The sequence below is a fragment of the Astatotilapia calliptera genome, chromosome 11 (genome assembly GCF_900246225.1).
Source record: "Astatotilapia calliptera chromosome 11, fAstCal1.2, whole genome shotgun sequence".
Taxonomy (NCBI): Eukaryota; Metazoa; Chordata; class Actinopteri; order Cichliformes; family Cichlidae; genus Astatotilapia; species Astatotilapia calliptera.
This window is the reverse complement of record NC_039312.1, coordinates 28,926,460-28,944,258: the sequence shown is the minus strand read 5'-3', so window position 1 is coordinate 28,944,258 and position 17,799 is coordinate 28,926,460. Positions and strand designations below refer to the sequence as shown.

Sequence of the window (17,799 nt, the reverse complement as noted above, 5' to 3'; positions counted from 1 at the left end):
GGAAGGGGTGTTTCCAAAAATTAGCAAAAAACAGAACTAATCTTACAATCTAAACAACCACATCAGTGGTTTGTTGCTTCTTTTGGGGACTTTTCAGGAGGCAACCATTGATATAGGCCTGTAAAATAAACAGTAACAAAACCATTAGAAAGTATTTATATAATTTGGCAATGCTATGGTCAAGAGATGTGGAGAGAATCGTTACGCTCAAAATAAGAAGGTACTGTGCATGCTCTTTACTTCAAGTAGCATCAGCCCATTAATCCACCCCAACATCCTCCCAGCAGCCTCCTAACAACGGCTATTGTTAGTATGGCCACTAGAGGGCGAAATCATTCGATCGTAAACATATGGGTGTGAAAACTGAATAAAATGTTAATGTGCATTTTTAAATGGAAAACAGTCTCAGAAAGAAACAAAAACCAGAAATCCTTTGCTCACTCCTCATAATATAATGCTTACATTTGTTTCCCCTAGAGAATCCACCAGACCCCAGTTTGGCAACTATGGACCTTTGACCCTTTCAAGAGCCACTAATGGAGCCTTAAAAGTCCTGTGTCAGGAACCAGGACTTGTTTATTGTGAAATTAATTGAGATAGAAACTAATTTTCAGCATGGCTTAATTCAGGGCTGCGTAATATATTTCCTCAAGAGGCCACACGAGAAACTGAGACTGTTGTGGAGGACTGCACCAATAAAGTTTTAAAGAAGTAAAATTAATACTGAGCAGTTCAGCTTATTTGCATGGCCCCCACGGGACAGTCTCAGTTTCTCATGTGGTACCTTTGGGAAAGTTTATTGCCCACCCCTGGAATCGGCGTGAAGTTTGATCATAAAACTAAAGCATACATATGCGCAGGCTCAACTACATTATATAAATAAAAGAATGTAAACATTCTAATATGAGATTAATCTTGTACTGTAACACATTTTACTTCTCTTGTGTAATACTCTTAACCAAATGTTGGAATCTGGCTGCACGGATTTGCTCCTGTACAGTCATAAGAATGTTAATGAGGTCCATCACTGCTGGGTAAGGTCTAGCTTGCAACCAATGTTCCACTTCATCTCAAAATTATTGGATTGGAATTAATTTTGGGCTATGTGCAAGACAGTCAGGTTCTTCATAACCAGACTGGGAAATGGATTTCTTTGTGTAGTTAGCTTTGTGCTGTGAGGACTTTCATGTTGTAACAGGAAAGCTGTTGAAACACATATTGTCTCTGATGTGATGTTAGAGCATTAAAATTCCCCTTCATTGTGATTAAGGAGCCTAAGACAAAACAGGGGAAAAAGGTCCAGACCTAAAGTAAACATGGTGACATAATTTTACACTAAACAGGACACAATAACAATCTATAAAAAAGGAAGTAATTAATTACTAGTAACAGTCACGGAGATAAATCCTTTTTTCTTGCCTCTAATATTCATTTATCAATACATTTATTAGGTCAATCATTGTGGAATTCTGCTCCTTGTGTCACAATAACCCATTTAGCAAGGAGAGATTAAGTCAAATAAAGGCTAGAACTTGTGAGTGTGCTAAATAATGACATTTTAGAAGAAAGCTGGCTTCTTCAAGAAACACACACGTTGCACTTGATTTTTTTCATCATCTCTCTTTCCTCTCCTTTTTTCTTCTCCAGTGTTTATCTTCTTTTTTAAGTCCATAAACTTACAGAGTGGAGACATAAAGCTCTCCTGGCTTGTTGGTAATGTAACTTTATCTCTCTCTCTTTCTCTCTCACTCACACAGGGAGAGAGAGAGAGATACAGGGAGATTTACATTAGCTGCACAAACGCTCAGAAGCAGTCAAACAGAAGTAGTAGCTTTCATTATTTTAATTATTTATTTATTTATTTTTAAAGTAGTAGCAGCAGGAGGACCAGGGTTTGGGGGTCACAGCAGGAAACCTGAATATGGGGACCAGAGAGGGTCTGGGTTAGGGGGTATGGAGGAAGTTTTGGAGAGATCTGGAGACGGGAGGAGGTCCGGGTTTCACAGAGGAGGCAGGACTTTCTGGCTCCGTGGTGCGCTCCGACACCAGAGGTCCGCTTTAATACCGGGGGTGGAGGAGGAGAAGCAGGTCGACTATTTACACCGCTCAGCCAGAGAGAGGCTGCAGACCGCTTCTCCGCCCCGAAAGAGTCGGCATCGAGCATCCATGTGACAAGCGGACTTTGGGATTGGGAGCGCAGATTTAGACAAGTCTACTGCTGGAAAAAAATTTGACTCGCTGGCTGGAAGACGTTTGAGTTTTAAACTCTCCTGTTGATATAAATGTGCACGTGTACACCAGAGCTGCATTTACCTCGGACACTTCGGTCTGGACTCTTCTGACAGTCGGAGTGGAGCAAAAGTCATTTTAACAACTCACAGCTCGCCGTTCCTCTCAGGATATTCACGTCTGCAAAATCTGAGACTGCTTCTCTATGTAAATAATTTCAATTCGTTCGCAGACTGTGTGTTTTTTCCGCAGGGCGTGCGCGGCACAGCTGTCTCCTGCTTGCCGGCGCGTCTTTGTCATTTTAATATCACTGTAATCACCGCGCGTCTGGCTGATTGCCACTTCGCATTTCAGCTCAAACTGACAAACTGAGGAGATTTTCTCTCCTGGTTGACATGCAGACCAGAAGTTTTCGAGATTAGCTTTGATTGTGGAATTTTTATCTTCATTGATTTTATTTATCCCTTCATTTCCCCCCCAAGCTCTTTGATTCTTCTTCCTGGAGCAAACCCGAGGATGTTGTTCCGCTGGTTGAACCCTCCCTCCTGGTCCACCTGTAGGTTTTTCTTTTGCTTTTTGCTGCTGCTCCAAACGCCCCAGTCTTCCTCTCCGCTAATTACAGGTAAGATTAAAGGGATCATAAGGCTTCATAATAACACATCACAACTCCCTCCGTGCGTAAAAATCTACCCAAACCCCTGGTTATTTAGTCTGCTGCCGCGTCTCCTTGCTCCTTCGGTCTTTTTTTACTCTTCCAAGAGTAGCGCACCAACCCAAAGTCACTCCAGCTTCTATATATCTGATGACCAGTAATGTGGCAGCGCAGGGAAGGGTTCAGGAAGCGCTGATGATAACCTTCAGTTTGTTTCACGATCACAAGGAAGCAGAAAAGGATGAAAAGCGGTTTTATTTTACCCGTTTTATTACCCGTTTTCCTAACCCTTCCTTAGCATCATCGTAAATTATTTTGTTTTTTAAGCTCACCAAAATGTGTATATTTTAAAGGTTTTTTTTTTTTTTAGAAAATAGTATTTACAGATTTTGTTTTTAGTTATTTTTCTCTCTCGAACAAGCAACGTTTATCTGGGCTTTTTACGGGAAAGTCTATCACGCGATTATAAACTTCACCGGGGATTATCCTCTCTGTGCCACCCTGCGGGGAATACGCTTGTGCTTCTATTTGAAGCCGTAGAGATAATATCAAACAGCAAGTCCAGCCTGGCATGCTTGTAGTTTGCAGCAGACCTTGTTATTTGCAGGAAGTGGTTTTCTGTCATAGCTATCACGATGAGCCAATATCAAAGTGATTTACATCAAACTTACAAAAATTACACGATGATTCGGATCATTATGATACAAGGTCTGCGTAGAATTATAAGTGACTTTAACTCAAATTGATATTTGTGTCACTTTGGGTTGTAATTAACCCAGTTTTAGTTACAAGCAGGCTGTAAAGTGAAAACCACTTTCCTTAACCAGCTCTAATTTAACAGCACTCTGTCCTCCCTCCTGAGCGGCCTCCCTGTTTGGGGCTAAACGCGCGCTCTCTCCCCGGCTTGCTCACCCTCTTTTGACAGCCAGATTGCATCATAGGATATCGGTTGTTTGCCCTACAGCGCCGTTGAAGTGTGAGAAAAATAGAAGTGGAGTGAATGAAAGGTGGATGTGGTGGTGCGCGCTGGCCGGGCTCCTCAGCCAGTCAGCCCGGCGTGTGTGCGTCTTATCGCTGGGTAAACAGCTTTGTGAAGCACGAGACTTCTGCTGCTGACCTGCTTTTACTGACCTAACCTGGCATTTGATAATGATCATTTATTTTCCTACTGTGTCCTCCAGGTCATTGGTAGTGTTGCCATGGCCACAGTGGATTAATGCCATCATAAATTGATTAATTAAAGGAGAAAATGTGATTTAGAGCAGACGTTTTACTTCAGCTTTAAACACTAATACAGACCTCAACATAACAAGGAGCGCCATAAATTACTTTATGCACATCCGCTGCGGTCCTGATAAGAACGAGTTCTGGTTTTAGGGGTCCCCCTCTCTTAGCAGTTATCTTATTTTCCTGAAGCAAACCCGGATAGATGAGAACCAGATCAGGGACAAAACGTGTACCAGATGGGTATCCCTAGTGTATCTGTTTGACATAAAACAGCGTGAGAAACCCCTGAGAACCAACAGCCTCTTTATCATCTGCACCATTACGATCCCAGCAGATCAGATTCCCCCACCTGGCATCCCAAACACGCGCTGTATCATCTGCCTATTGTCTGCTGAACCACAGACCAGGAGTTTCTGAGCTGTTTGAGGTCTTGCAGTCAGATGGTTGAACGTGTCAGTGCAGCAGGTGGAGCAGCCGCTTCAGAGGTCATCCTGACCACTAGAGTGTCCACAGCCACAGTAGAACGTGTTTAAATCCACTTCGCAGCACTTGTTACATTTTTTTTGCAAACATTTACTGAATCAGAACTGTTAATGATACTTATATGAGTCCTGCATTGCTATGCATTGACATGTAAGTGAGGCTAGTGACTTAATTGTCTGGAGAAAACCTTTGAGTCAAATATAATTATAATTATTATTTATTAGACCGATATTTCGCGGATTAGTCTGAGAACCGTTTCTCCAAAATTGCATGAATGTGTATTTGCTGGCAATTTTTTTCAAGGTTAACAAAACTCAGTTATAAATGTTTATTATGTTTCATAAGTCTTAAAGTCCCACCAAGTTGCCTGCATTACCAAAAAGGCCCAGCTCTTCAGAAACATGATGGAATAAGGTAGATTCATTTAATATATTTTAGTGTTTTCTTTTTTTATTTCAAGTGGAAAACTGCCACATTTATTTGACAGGATTTATTTCAACACACAAAACAGACAGAAAACATGATGCTTGTAAGATTTATTAGATGAAACCACCTGACAGTATATGAAGCAGTTAACATTTGCTCCACCTGCTGTGCCTGAAATTACTTTAATGCATTAGTTTTATTTTTTGTTTGTATAACAACGTGCAGTACATTCACAGTTAAAGCTAATTAGAGAGATTTTACAGAGCAAGTAGCAACAGAGTGTGAAATTGTTTGTCAAGGAGCTGAAAGGGTTAATATAGATACGTTTGACATTTAGCAGTCTCTCTGTCAATTCAAACAAAAGATTTATTAGATTTTAATCTCAGCTGTGGTGTTTTTGCCGATTTGCCGATCAGAGTCAGAGAGTGATCTCTGAGGGAAGACAGGTCACAGATCTGAGTCAGCTTGAGCTCCGGCACTATTAATGGCTTTCTGAACTACTTCATCTGCCTTTTACTTGCAGCACTTGGCAGAGGGTTGAAATAGAGAGGAACTATATAAATGCATCAGTTATAATGTCTATATTGACAGTACTGGGATATGAGGCAAATCTAGCAGCTGGAAAATGAGAGTTTGGGTTCTTTGGCACTGTAAAAAAAGGCTTGGGACCCCCACCCGCCTACACCCCTTTTCCCTTCCATCCCTCACCCCCCGACACTTATAGGTCCACCAGTTTAATTACACTCGAAAGGTTGTAAATTTTACAGTGGCGGAGTCGGTAGGGTTTGTCTGCTCTGCCCGAATCCACAGGCTCAGGCTGGTTTACTGCTGAACTCAGAGGGACAAAAACAGACGGCATGACTCGCTGCTATAAGGAACTATTGTTGCAGCGTGGAATCTAAGTTTACTGCATTACAAGCCTGATATAAACATTGCTAAGATCTTTATGACTTCAGACATGAGCTGATGTTACCGTTGCTACAGCCTTCAGCCTTTTCATTCAATCATGCTCCATATTTAAGTTACAGTGATAGTGGGTTTAAAATTCAGTGTCATTTTGGTCTTATTGGGTGCTTGATTTTAGCCAGGGGAACACATGAGCTCTTTTTCTTTACCAGCAACCATCAAAATCTTTTTTTTCCCCAAAGTGAAATGACATCTGTTGCCAGCAGAGTTTATCGGATGTATCTAGTCAGCTTATTTTGGGCACAAAAATCTTGCAAAAAGTCTTTATATTTGTTTATGATGGCCGGACTTCATGGTAAAAAAAAAAAGTAAAGGACTGTCACTAAATTCAGTGTATTTAGGGAGAAAACTAGAACTGCTTAGTCCCTTTATCACAGTGTGCAAGAATTCATGTCTAATTGTTAACATAACCTGTTTTGTCTTTCTATAACTTAGCTAAATTGCTTGTAACTGATGTGTTTGGCAAGCGCAACACTAACTCAGGTAATGTAAACATTCCCAAATCCAATAAAGAGCAGCACAGAGCTGCTGCAGTGATTTAACTGCAATAGCATCCAGGTGAGGCTTTCACAGAGCGGGGAAATGCTCCACAGGAAACTAGGATTTATAATATAATCTTTAATCACAAAAACTTGGTACTGATGGGGGATTTTTTGCATTTGGAAATAGGTTGGTAGGTAGTAAATTCAATGGGGTGATGAGCAGATAAAATCCCTAAAGTATCTGTTTCTGTAGAGCAGATTTGTGCCTCGTGCACATTGCTTTGTTTCATGGAAGGCGTTTAGGGGATGGTAGATTCCTGAATTGTCAACATTGCAACAAACCAAACAGTCAGGAGTCAGAGGTCACACTGATAGCAGATCAACCAAAAATATCAAAGTGTCCTGAGTCTTTACCTACAACAGCTTGCCTGGTTTTCATTCAGTCCGTTTCCGTGAGCGATCTCATGGAAAGACGTGATCCTAAAGAGACCTATGGCAGCAGAAACCAGCACAGAAGGAGGCCATGAGTCCTGTGGCAGCTGTTCAGATGTTTGGGCGGATAGATTTTGTCAAGGTGATAGTATCGCAAATGTACAGTCATGAAACTTCACACGTGTGTACTTGAGGTCCAAATGAAGATAGAGTTTGAAGATAGTTGTAGCCGAGTACTTGACCACTAATTGCTGGAAGTACAGGGACAATGGCCTCATTTAATGCCTTTATATTCTCTGAGATTTGTAATTGCCCATGAGATTTCTGTATTTAGTGCATGAACTGCTGCAGCTGGTGTGAAACCACTGAAATATGGTCTCTAGTTAAAGCATTCAAACTCTTGGGTTTTGAATGCTTTTCATCATCGTGCAATTTAGAAAACAGTTTTTTGGATGAACTGTAAGTTCTGAAACTGTTCATTCAGCCATGGAGGAGATACTGCAGACGCACGACAAATTACTGGAAGAAGGAAGTCGTTTCACACTCAGGCTTTAACTTCACCTCAATGACACCCATTCAGCTCTAAAGTAATTAAGAAGGAAGGTTTTAGTTCAGAGAGTCAAAACAAATATAGTGCATGAACAAACGGCCGAGTATCAGTCTTTTTGTTTTTTGCTGCTACAGCTCTCTAAGCAGCAGAAACTGGTGCCTCTGAGATGTTGACATCTGTGTTCTTCTACCCATAAACCCATGGATTTAGGGTCGTTTCCTGTCGTTGGTTCAGATTACATTGGACTCGTAACAAACCGACTGACTCATGTTTACCAGTCTCTTTAGCATGGCTGACATCGTTTTCATTGTTTTCTTATGAGTCTGTCTGTCATCACAACATCATTGTGGTCCTGGAGACATCTACTGTAGCAGAAACCCAACAAAGACAGTTTTGAATACTGTGGCAGGTGTTTTTATGTCTGTCTGTGAACAAATTTAGTCAACACGATACCACCAGAATCGGGCAAGATACAGTTACAAAACCTTTAGTGTGTAACTGAGATTGAAACAAGAAAAAAAAAGATGAAGGTGAAGATGGACATGCTCCATCCCACGAGTGCAAGTAACAGGCACTGGAAAGAGTTGGTTCATCTATATAATGTCACTGCTCTTAACCGGACAGACAAATTAGACTTAAAGTGATATTTATGTATATTTATGTATTTTAGGCTGCTTCTTTATGTAGATGTTAAATATTTATTATATGTTGATTGTTGCATGTTTAAAAATTGTTAGTTTAGGACGTATCAAATATCTCTACACTGGCATGGAAGAAATCCAAGCTTCTTTCTGCTTTGCATCGCTTGTTGTGCAAAAGTATTTAATACAAGCCTGTGTGACATCATCATCATCATCGTTTTTCACTCTCCTACATCTCACCTTCCTCCTGTCCTCTATAGGTACTGAGGCCAGCTGTGACAATGAAGGAGAGGTTCTCCACATCCCCAACATCACCGACAACCCCTGCATTACATGCGTCTGTCTGGTAAGACTAACCTTCTCGTCGCTGTCAGATATGTTGCAGAGGTCGCAGTGTGTCTAATGATAGAGAGGCACTGGCTGCCATGGCGCCCTTCCCTCGCTGTTTTTTCTCGCCTCCTTGACATGTAATTGCTGCTACAGGATTTCCACTCAGAGTGAATGGATAAAATGACCTCTCTGAGCACTGATAGGAGTATTTGTAAAGCTGATTATTAAGCTTTGAGAGGTGTTTCTTATCAGAAGGTTGTGAAAGATTTGTAACAGACTGACAGGACTTTGTAACGCAAGTTTCTGGCAAAGTTTCAGGTCAGATTTGATGGATCTGTTCTTTGATTTAATGTTCGACTTTGTGATTAAAACACTTTAGCAGTATTAAACGTTTGAAGCGTCAACCTCTTTATCACAGTGTATAATATTTTGTTCACATGACCTGAGGATTGCAAGCAGTTGCATTTGCAAGTACAGGAAACCACTTCATAATGCGATTTTTACTATTTTCTTCAAATTTACGACAAAATATCAGTGAAACATGAAGTGGGGATTGTTTATTTTAACATTCATGCTTGTCATCACGTTGTCTTGGCTCGGCCTGGCTGTTAAAATCAGCCAACAAAACGTTAGGGGGCAACTCTTTCCTGGAACATGTGCTCTTTGACCCCTGCCCTGCACCCTCTCCAAACCTTTACTGCTGTAGAGCCTTTTGTTTTAGAGAATGAGAATGGACCAACAAATCCTTTCTGTGTCACTGCTTTGACACCGGCAGAAAGATTCATTCACATTTCTTTAAAAGCCACCAGAACACAGTTTACCATGCAAGCGTGAGCTCGAGGGCGTGTTGTGTGCGTCTGTGCCGATTTGTTAGTTTACATAAGCTTCACACAGTGTATTCCTTTTTATATTTATCTTCACAAAAATGCAAGTTTATGATTGGTTAGAAGTTAAAGCCCAAAATTGGGACCATGCCTCTTGCAGATGGGCAATATATTACAGTTTAGATTTTGCAATAGACATGTTACAAAAAGGAATAATTTAATTTCATTATTTAGGAATTGATGGGAAAATTGGTTCTGCTTTTGTATTGTTATATATAAAGCCACAGCAGCGGCCATTGATCTTGGCTTAATATAAGCATAGCCTGGCAGTGTCCAGCAGTAACAAATCATGGATCATCATGCCACGCTTTGTTTTTTCTAGTCTGTTCAAAAACTCACAAACGTTTTTTGGTCAAGTGTATTTACCTCATGATGTCGTCTCACCATGAAGCTGGCAAGCAGTCTGCAGTATTTTATTGATCTTTACAAAAGGTTATAAGCATATTTCCGAAAATAGTGATTTTGTATGAGTCGCCTGATGGTAGGCCGTGTCCACTAGTGGCTTACTGATGGGTCTCAATGCATTTAATTAAGTAGGCAAATTTATAAAAAAGTAAATGTGAAAGCAACCATGCTGGTCACAGAAGGAGGGCAGTAGAGTAGTAGACCAGGTCTACTTTCTTACCTGTACATATCAAGCTAACGTCTACGTTAAGCCAAATTGTCATGTCCACATTGGGAATGAATTGGGTTTTAAATGCACGATTCCTAGGAATTAAAACATTAAAACAATATTAAGCCCCAGCTAATGTTTGATTGTTCACTGGCTCCTGATTGGCTGCTCTAATGCTGCCCTCTGCTTAAAGACTGACTGAGCCGTCCTCTGTGTTATCAGGCAGACATCAGCCAAAGCCCTGCTGAATGCTATCAGTCATCAGGAGGCAATGGCCGCCCTTTCATCTCTACTTTAAGCCACCCTGCATATGCGCACACACACACACACACACACACACACACACACACACACACACACACACACACACACACACACACACACACACACACACACACACACACACACACACACACACACACACACTTACTTCCATACACTTAGGGCTCGGTCTTTATTGAATTTGGAGGTATGCAGCTTTTCTTCCCTCCTAATATAAATCTGAATTTACAATTTAGAGTAGTTAAATTTAAGGTTCTGCCAAAATGTATATGTAACAAACAATTAATGGCTTCTCTTCCTTCAGGAGATGATCACTCTCACTGACATAAATGCAGTTATGAATGGTTGCTCTCTGCCCTGCCTACTCCATGCATTGCAATGACTCAGACATAGAGACTGTTTGGCGACCCTGCTGGCAACCTCTGGCTGCTAAGGAAAAAATGTGCAAGGTTGGAGAGAGGTTGCTTGAGGCTGATGGCTTTCACCAGGTCAAATCAGTTGCAAACCTTCTTGTGGTTGTTGTGGTTGCTAGTGGATCACTGTGGTTTCCTCTAGTTTGCATGAAAGCTGTATGGGCTTCCTAAGTTTCAGTACTGCCTAAGCTGTAATGAAACTTGAGAAAGTGTGATACAAAATAAAAGTTGTGCCCTTTGAAGTACGTTGGTTGCAGTAGAAAGGCACAACTTTGGCTTTTGTGGCAAACATTTTCCATTTCTTTGTGCTCCAGGTGATAAAAGAGCAACATTATTAATCAATATACTGACCCGGTTTTCATAAAACTTAATGTTCTGTCATTTGACACTATTATTATGAATATTATTATATAAAATTATTTTACCTCTCTGTTTGATTTGTAGCATTAAAGGAAGAATTTCTGTCTTATCCTTGTTCTGGACTTTTGCTGTTTCCAAAGTTGGTTCCAAACTCTGATGATCAATTTCCTCTTGTACCAGGAAATGTCAAAACTCAGAAAATACTTACATGACCTCTGCACAGGACTCTTTCTGGACAGTTCTACATGTCCAGAAAGAGTCCTGTGTGGCAGTGCTGGTCGAGGGGGGGGGGGGGCATCCGGGCTCCAGTGTCACTCATATATGGAAACATAGCGGAGGGGGTTGGCTCCTTAGTTGGTCCAGAGTACCTGCTAATTGCCCTGTGGGTATCGGACACACACATATGCACACACAGAAGATCTATTGTGTGTGTCCGGGTGAGGTAGAGAGCTGTAATGCGGCCAGGAGTGGATGTGGCTGACAGACTGACTGACAGGCGGGTCGCCATGACGATCCTTTATCGTGAAACGAGTCAGTTCATCGCCGTCATTCTCTTCATCGTCCTCGTCTATCTGTCTGTCCATCTCCATGTCTTTTTCCACTCTCTCATCAGCTCTTCCTCCCCTCCCTCACCCTCTGGTTGGCTCCCTCAGTTTTTTTTGTGTAACAGCAGCACAGTCACATTTTGCTGTTACAAAATTTCATCTACCGCGACCTATGAGTATCTGCTGTTTGATTTCATCTCAGCATTGCATGGAAAGGAAACAGAACTCAGTTTTGCCTCAGGCAATAATGAAAAATAGTTGTCTGAAGATATTCAAGACTGGCCTTGTGCTTAAACATGAACACAACTGATAAAAGTTGCTTGACGCACGGCAACCCACGAGCCACATCTTGTCATAAAACTCACAAATAACTCAATAATTAAAAGAAATTGTGGCATATTTTTTCCCAAATCTTCCTCCGCAGAGCCACAGACCCAAATTCCAACATTCAGTAGGCATTAGTGTCTTTTTTGCTGTGTTGTATGGGTAGAGGGTTTCACGCATGTTTTGTTTTAACATTTTATTTTTTATCAACCATGATTTTGCTCTCTTACTTTCACGAAGGTTTTTAATTGTCCACAGTCTTTCATTTATGTCACAGTTGCATGTGCAGGTATTGTTATCGTGCACTATTTTTTTTTAAATGTTATTCAGGATTTTGCAGAATTTCCCAGATTTCTTTTTGTCTTTTTCTATATCCATGTGATCCGAATAAGAACAGGAAACGAGACTGTCTATTTCTGCTGATTAGAAACAGTTATGTGAGAAAGTAAATAAATCTCACTTGAGACCTCAGTGGAAACACTATTAAAAAGACAAATGTTCATACAAAATGATACGGTGATTATTTCCCTAAAAAGCTGTAGAGGGGAGCTTTGAAGAGCTGGAACAAAGTAGTTCCTCATTTTTCAGTGAACTCAGATCAGACTAAATACATCAGCTGTTTTTACACATGAACTCGGTACAATTTCTGCAGATTCAAGTCAGCATGTGTAACAGACAGCAGGAGATTTACCCGCGTCAGATGTGCTCTCACTTCTGGAAACGCTCTGGCAGGGTAAAGTCTGATTGGTGTCCGGTTCTCACATGCAGCTGCTCCAGGTAGTGTTTAAAAACATTCAGAGCTGTAGTGCCCGTGTGAAACAGCTTTTGTTATCCTCATGCTGTTGGAATGTAATGTGAGTATCACAGCAAACATGCCTCCATTCCTTCACCAAATCAAACATCATCATTCAGAAGGTCAAACATGAGAGGTACGTGCACTGCATTCATTGATTAAACAAACATTTCGCTTGAGCTGCGTGTAAAAGTTCAGGGTGTGGAGTTTTATACCCAGTAGCTGTGATCGATCTGAGAGAAAGGTCAGGGGTCATTTCCTGTCAGTGTCTCCTCTCAAACAGTAGCTGATCGATACAGGAGGGGTGAGGTTTACCTGATAAGACAGATCCTTGCTGATACCACTAAAACAAAACCAGTATGTGTTACTTTTCAATCTACAGGGTGGGCCATTTATATGGATACACCATAATAACATGGGAATGGTTGGTGATATTTAAGTCCTGTTTGTGGCACATTAGTATATGTGAGGGGGCAAACTCCTCAAGATGGGTGGTGACCATGGTGGCCATTTAGAAGTCGGCCATCTTGGATACAACTTTTGCTTTTTCAATAGGAAGAGGGCCATGTGACACATCAAACTTACTGGTAATGTCACAAGAAAAACAATGGTGTGATTGGTTTCAACATAACTTTATTCTTTCATGAGTTATTTACAAGTTTGTCTTTGTTCACAGCCATTGACATGTCGAAGAGGTTAACACATGGGGAGCGGATCAAAATTGTGTTGATATCTGGTGAACGCAGTAACCGGGTCATTGCAGCAGATTTCAATGCAAGACACCCTACGAGACCACCCATCTTCCATGCTACAGTTAGCAAACTGCTTGCTAAGTTTCGTGAAACTGGTTCAGTGTTGGATTTGCCAAAATGTTGACACAAGAAAACTGTCACTAATGAAGAAACATCAGTGGCTGTCCTAGCTTCACTCAGCAAGAGCCCACAGCGTAGCACATGTCACTGGAGAGTGGCATTAGTCGAACGTCCCTTCGGCGGATGTTAGCTACTTACAAATGGCACCCTTACAAACTCCAGCTGCTGCAGCATCTCAACGAGGATGACCCAGATCGGCGCACAGAATTTGCAGAATGGGCAAAACAAAAATTGGAACAGGACCCTCAGTTCACGCAGAAGCTTTTGTTCAGTGATGAGGCAAACTTTTATGTGAATGGTGAAGTTAACAAACAAAACCACCGCTATTGGTCTGACACTAACCCACATTGGATGGATCCCTCCAAGACTGTTGGAACAACAAAAGTGATGGTTTGCTGTGGTATATGGGGTACAACGATAGTGGGTCCATTCTTCATCAATGGAAATCTCAAGGCCACTGGATATTTGAAATTGCTACATGATGATGTGTTTCCATCTTTATGCACTGAAGCTGGCACGTTCCCTGAGTTTTTCCAGCAAGATGGTGCACCACCACATTATGGGTGCCAGGTCCGAGAATTCCTAGATGAACAGTTTCCTGGAAAGTGGATTGGTCGTCGTGGGCCAGCTGAATGGCCCCCAAGGTCTCCTGATCTGACCCCCTTAGACTTTTATCTTTGGGGTCATCTGAAGGCAATTGTCTATGGTGTGAAGATACGAGATGTGCAGCACCTGAAACTACGGATACTGGATGCCTGTGCTGGCATTTCTCTGCAGTGTTGCTATCAGTGTGTGAAGAGTGGGAGAAGAGGGTTGCATTGACAATCCAACACAATGGGCAGCACATTGAACACATTTTATAAGTGGTCAGAAACTTGTAAATAACTAATGAAAGAATAAAGTTACGTTGAAACCAAGCACACCATTGTTTTTCTTGTGACATTACCTATAAGTTTGATGTGTCACATGGCCCTCTTCCTATTGAAAAAACAAAAGTTGTATCCAAGATGGCCGACTTCTAAATGGCCACCATGGTCACCACCCATCTCGAGGAGTTTGCCCCCTCACATATACTAATGTGCCACAAACAGGACTTTAATATCACCAACCATTCCCATGTTATTATGGTGTATCCATATAAATGGCCCACCCTGTATAAATAAATATAAAACTAAATAGCTAAAATCCCCAAAGCTGCTAAAGGGAAATGAATGTGTTAAACTCAGTGGTTATAAAGGTGGAATGTGCTGTACATTTCACGTTGGACCAATCTATAAAAATGCCACTTCACTTAAAGACATGCCAGTACACTCAGCCTGCCACTCCATCCTCTATTACAACCAGCCGGGCCACAGAAGCAGGACTGTCATGCTGAGCTTTTTCCTGTCAGAAAGATCAACCTGTGGAAACAGTTTTGAAAACATCAGCGTCTTTCCACGGCTGTCTCGTCCCCAAAAGTACCGTGTCTCCTTCTGTCTGTGGGAGGTTGCGACTGGTCTGTTTTGTAGGAAAGGTGAAAGGTCGCAGTGGCAAAGGCTGTTAAGTTTTGTGAGGTCGGAAGGGTGTAGAGTCCAAGGGCTTAAGTAGGCCATTAATTCGAGAGCTTCTTTTCCTGTGCTGTAGCACCTGGCAAAACCTGATCTCTTCCTCCACAGTGGTGTCTGAGGAAAAGCACAAAAAGAAAGGTGAGGAATGCCAGAAAGAGGCTTTGACTTTTGATGAATTCAACACATTAGTGGAAACAATTAAAACACAAAACAAGACATGATAGATATATTTAGCCGAGAGTGGCTTGTTAAATAAAAAAAAAAAAAAAAGATTTTCAAATGCTGAAGAAAAGTGATGGAGCTAGGTAGAAAGGCAGGGTTTGATTGATGAGGAGATAGAAGAAGAAGAAGAAGACTAATGAGGGGAAGCAAAGCTGAACACAAACATTGTCGCCTCCTAGTGGAACGCCAACCCTGTTGGCACAGCTCAGGACTATTTGTCCATTCGAGAAATCTTTAATGTTCATAAAAAAGTGAAGAACTGAGAAGTATTTACATTTTGTTCACTTTTAATAACTTAAGTGTCAAAAGTGATCATCAAAACTATTTTCCAAGTCAAAAAGATTAATGACAAAAAACATCTTCCAATGGAGTACATGACCCGTAGTCACACTATATTTTAAACTGTACTAATAAAAGATTATTGGCCTTCATGGACATAGACAACAAAAAAAAAAAGGAAAATATTCTAGAAGAACGTAGTTTTCACAGGTTATTTAAACTGACAATAATGCTGATGGTGCACACCTTACTGGACCTTTCTATGTCATGCGTCGTGATCAGCATGTTTTTGATCAACAGTGTTCATTTACCACAATTTAAAGATCTGCACACAAATGCGTTCACTGTAAATTAGTTAAAGTGGAAGCCCTTGTAGTAGCATGTGCACAGAGAGAAACACAAACACAAAGCCATTATCACGCTCACTTTCTCTTTGTCTGACACACACACTTATGAGCATACCAGAGCTTTATCCCCCTCCACATGTCGAGGGGGTCGTCACTCTCCAACAGACGGTCGTCCAGTTGGCCAGCAATGGTGCCGTGGTGGTATGTCGAGTGTTTATAAGGTGTGGTGACCTGCTGTGACCTTTGACCTCATGACAAGACGGGTAGTGGTGGAGGAGGCCTACTAACACCACTTTCTGCTAATGAATGACTAAAGAGAGAGAGAGAGAGAAGGACATGACCTTGGAGGCTTTTGACCAAACTGTGAGATTTTAACGAAATCTTTCTATGTTTCTTTATTTGTTCCATTTTATTTTTGATTGCATTTTGGCAAACATCGTGTATATTCTACCCGACGGCAGTTTTTTGTATTTTTTTGCTGCTGTTGTTTGCCATCATAATCAAAGTCTGAAGCATCTCTTCATATGTTTTTATTTCCTTCCATGCTGCCTGTGCTGAGATCATTCTGTACCATAGAAACCAAATGTCATCCAAGACTTTTTGTGGATGTAAAAAAGTGCATTGTGCACTTTCCTGTTTTGTGTGACTGCATGATTAGTGATTCCCCAGGTTTCTTAGTCTGTGATGAAAATGTGCTCTTCTGGTTCCTTGCAGTACTTAAATACTAGGAAAACAGCAGCAAGCTGAGTGGAAATGCCATTTCCATTTCTCCTAATGCATTCATGACTTTACTTCAGGTTATGAACTTCTTTGTTTTTGTTGGAAAACCTGCACACAAGTCCAACCCTTGAAATGAACAGATAGCAAATTGCTTCCCTTGCTTTTGTTTGCTGCTTTTATTTTCAAGTGGTAAGGCCGAGCAGGACCTTTGTCTTCTGGATTAAGAACTGGTATATATGAAGGCTTTAACATATGGCTATTTTCATTCTCCCCTCATGACATATGGATGTTGGTGTTCTATTCGCTGCAGATCAGTATAGAAATCAAGGTGATCACTCAGAACAACATTGTTATTTTGCAGTGACCAACCCTCTAAGGGAGGGGTGTCAAATATAATGGCTGGGGACATAAAGTGTGAAGATGGGCATAAATTTTGGACTTTTAACTGTATTTTAATCTGTTGTATATTTTAAATCCCAAATCATGCATTGGTTGTTGTTTTTTTAGTTTCGTGCTGCCGGATATTTGTTTCAGTGTTTAAAGCTGAAACTCTTTGACTGACTGACTGATTTGGTAAGGCCTGTTGCTCAGAGGTAAAACGCACATGTTTTTGTTCATTCACCATTGTGAATGACTGTTTTCTGTGATGTTCATCTGGGAAATCTCTCACCTCTGGTTTAAGATCAGGGCTGGGTTTATGGGTAAATGATGTTTTGACTGCTATGAGCCTACAAGTGTAGAAGAAATCCCACATCTAATCTGGGTGGATAAAACACACTGATTTGCCAGGGACATGGAGCAAAAAGAAAAAAGTAATTAAGCCTAATCCACTGTCATTTAACTGTTGTATTCTCAAATCAACTTTTCCAGAATAAAGACGTGACGTTTGTCTTTCTTCCGCCCCTCTTTGTCTCTTTTCTTTCATGTGTTTCTCCTTGTCCTTCTAGCCTCTTTTACATCCTCTGTCCCTCTTTTCCATCTCCATTTCTCTCCTCCCTGCTCTTATGTCATGACATCATCTGTCCTCAGTGTGGTTGGGGTTTAGTTGGAGCACTGCAGCTATATTAAACCACACTGATATATTTTCGCCCTCCTTTGATCCGTTCTCGTTAGAGCCGCCCGCCACAGTGCTTACAGAGCCACGGGACCTGCCAGCCTCCACTTTATGAACCCTCACAGT

General features: G+C 41.2%; 1 protein-coding gene across 2 annotated transcripts in view; it reads left to right on the top strand.

Annotated features, from left to right (window-relative positions):
* The first annotated feature begins 1,745 nt into the window (after positions 1-1,745).
* Positions 1,746-17,799, top strand: part of bmper (BMP binding endothelial regulator) — a 33,464-nt gene continuing 17,410 nt past the window's right edge. Inside the window, exons 1-3 of one of the 2 annotated variants that reach the window (XM_026184633.1) lie at positions 1,746-2,436; positions 2,712-2,851; positions 8,349-8,434. In XM_026184633.1, coding sequence (XP_026040418.1) covers positions 2,746-2,851; positions 8,349-8,434 — 192 coding nt within the window. In that variant the 5' untranslated portion in view covers positions 1,746-2,436; positions 2,712-2,745. Of the gene's footprint in view, positions 2,437-2,711; positions 2,852-7,570; positions 8,435-17,799 lie in introns of those variants that run through there. The other variant, XM_026184632.1, reaches the window with a different exon arrangement.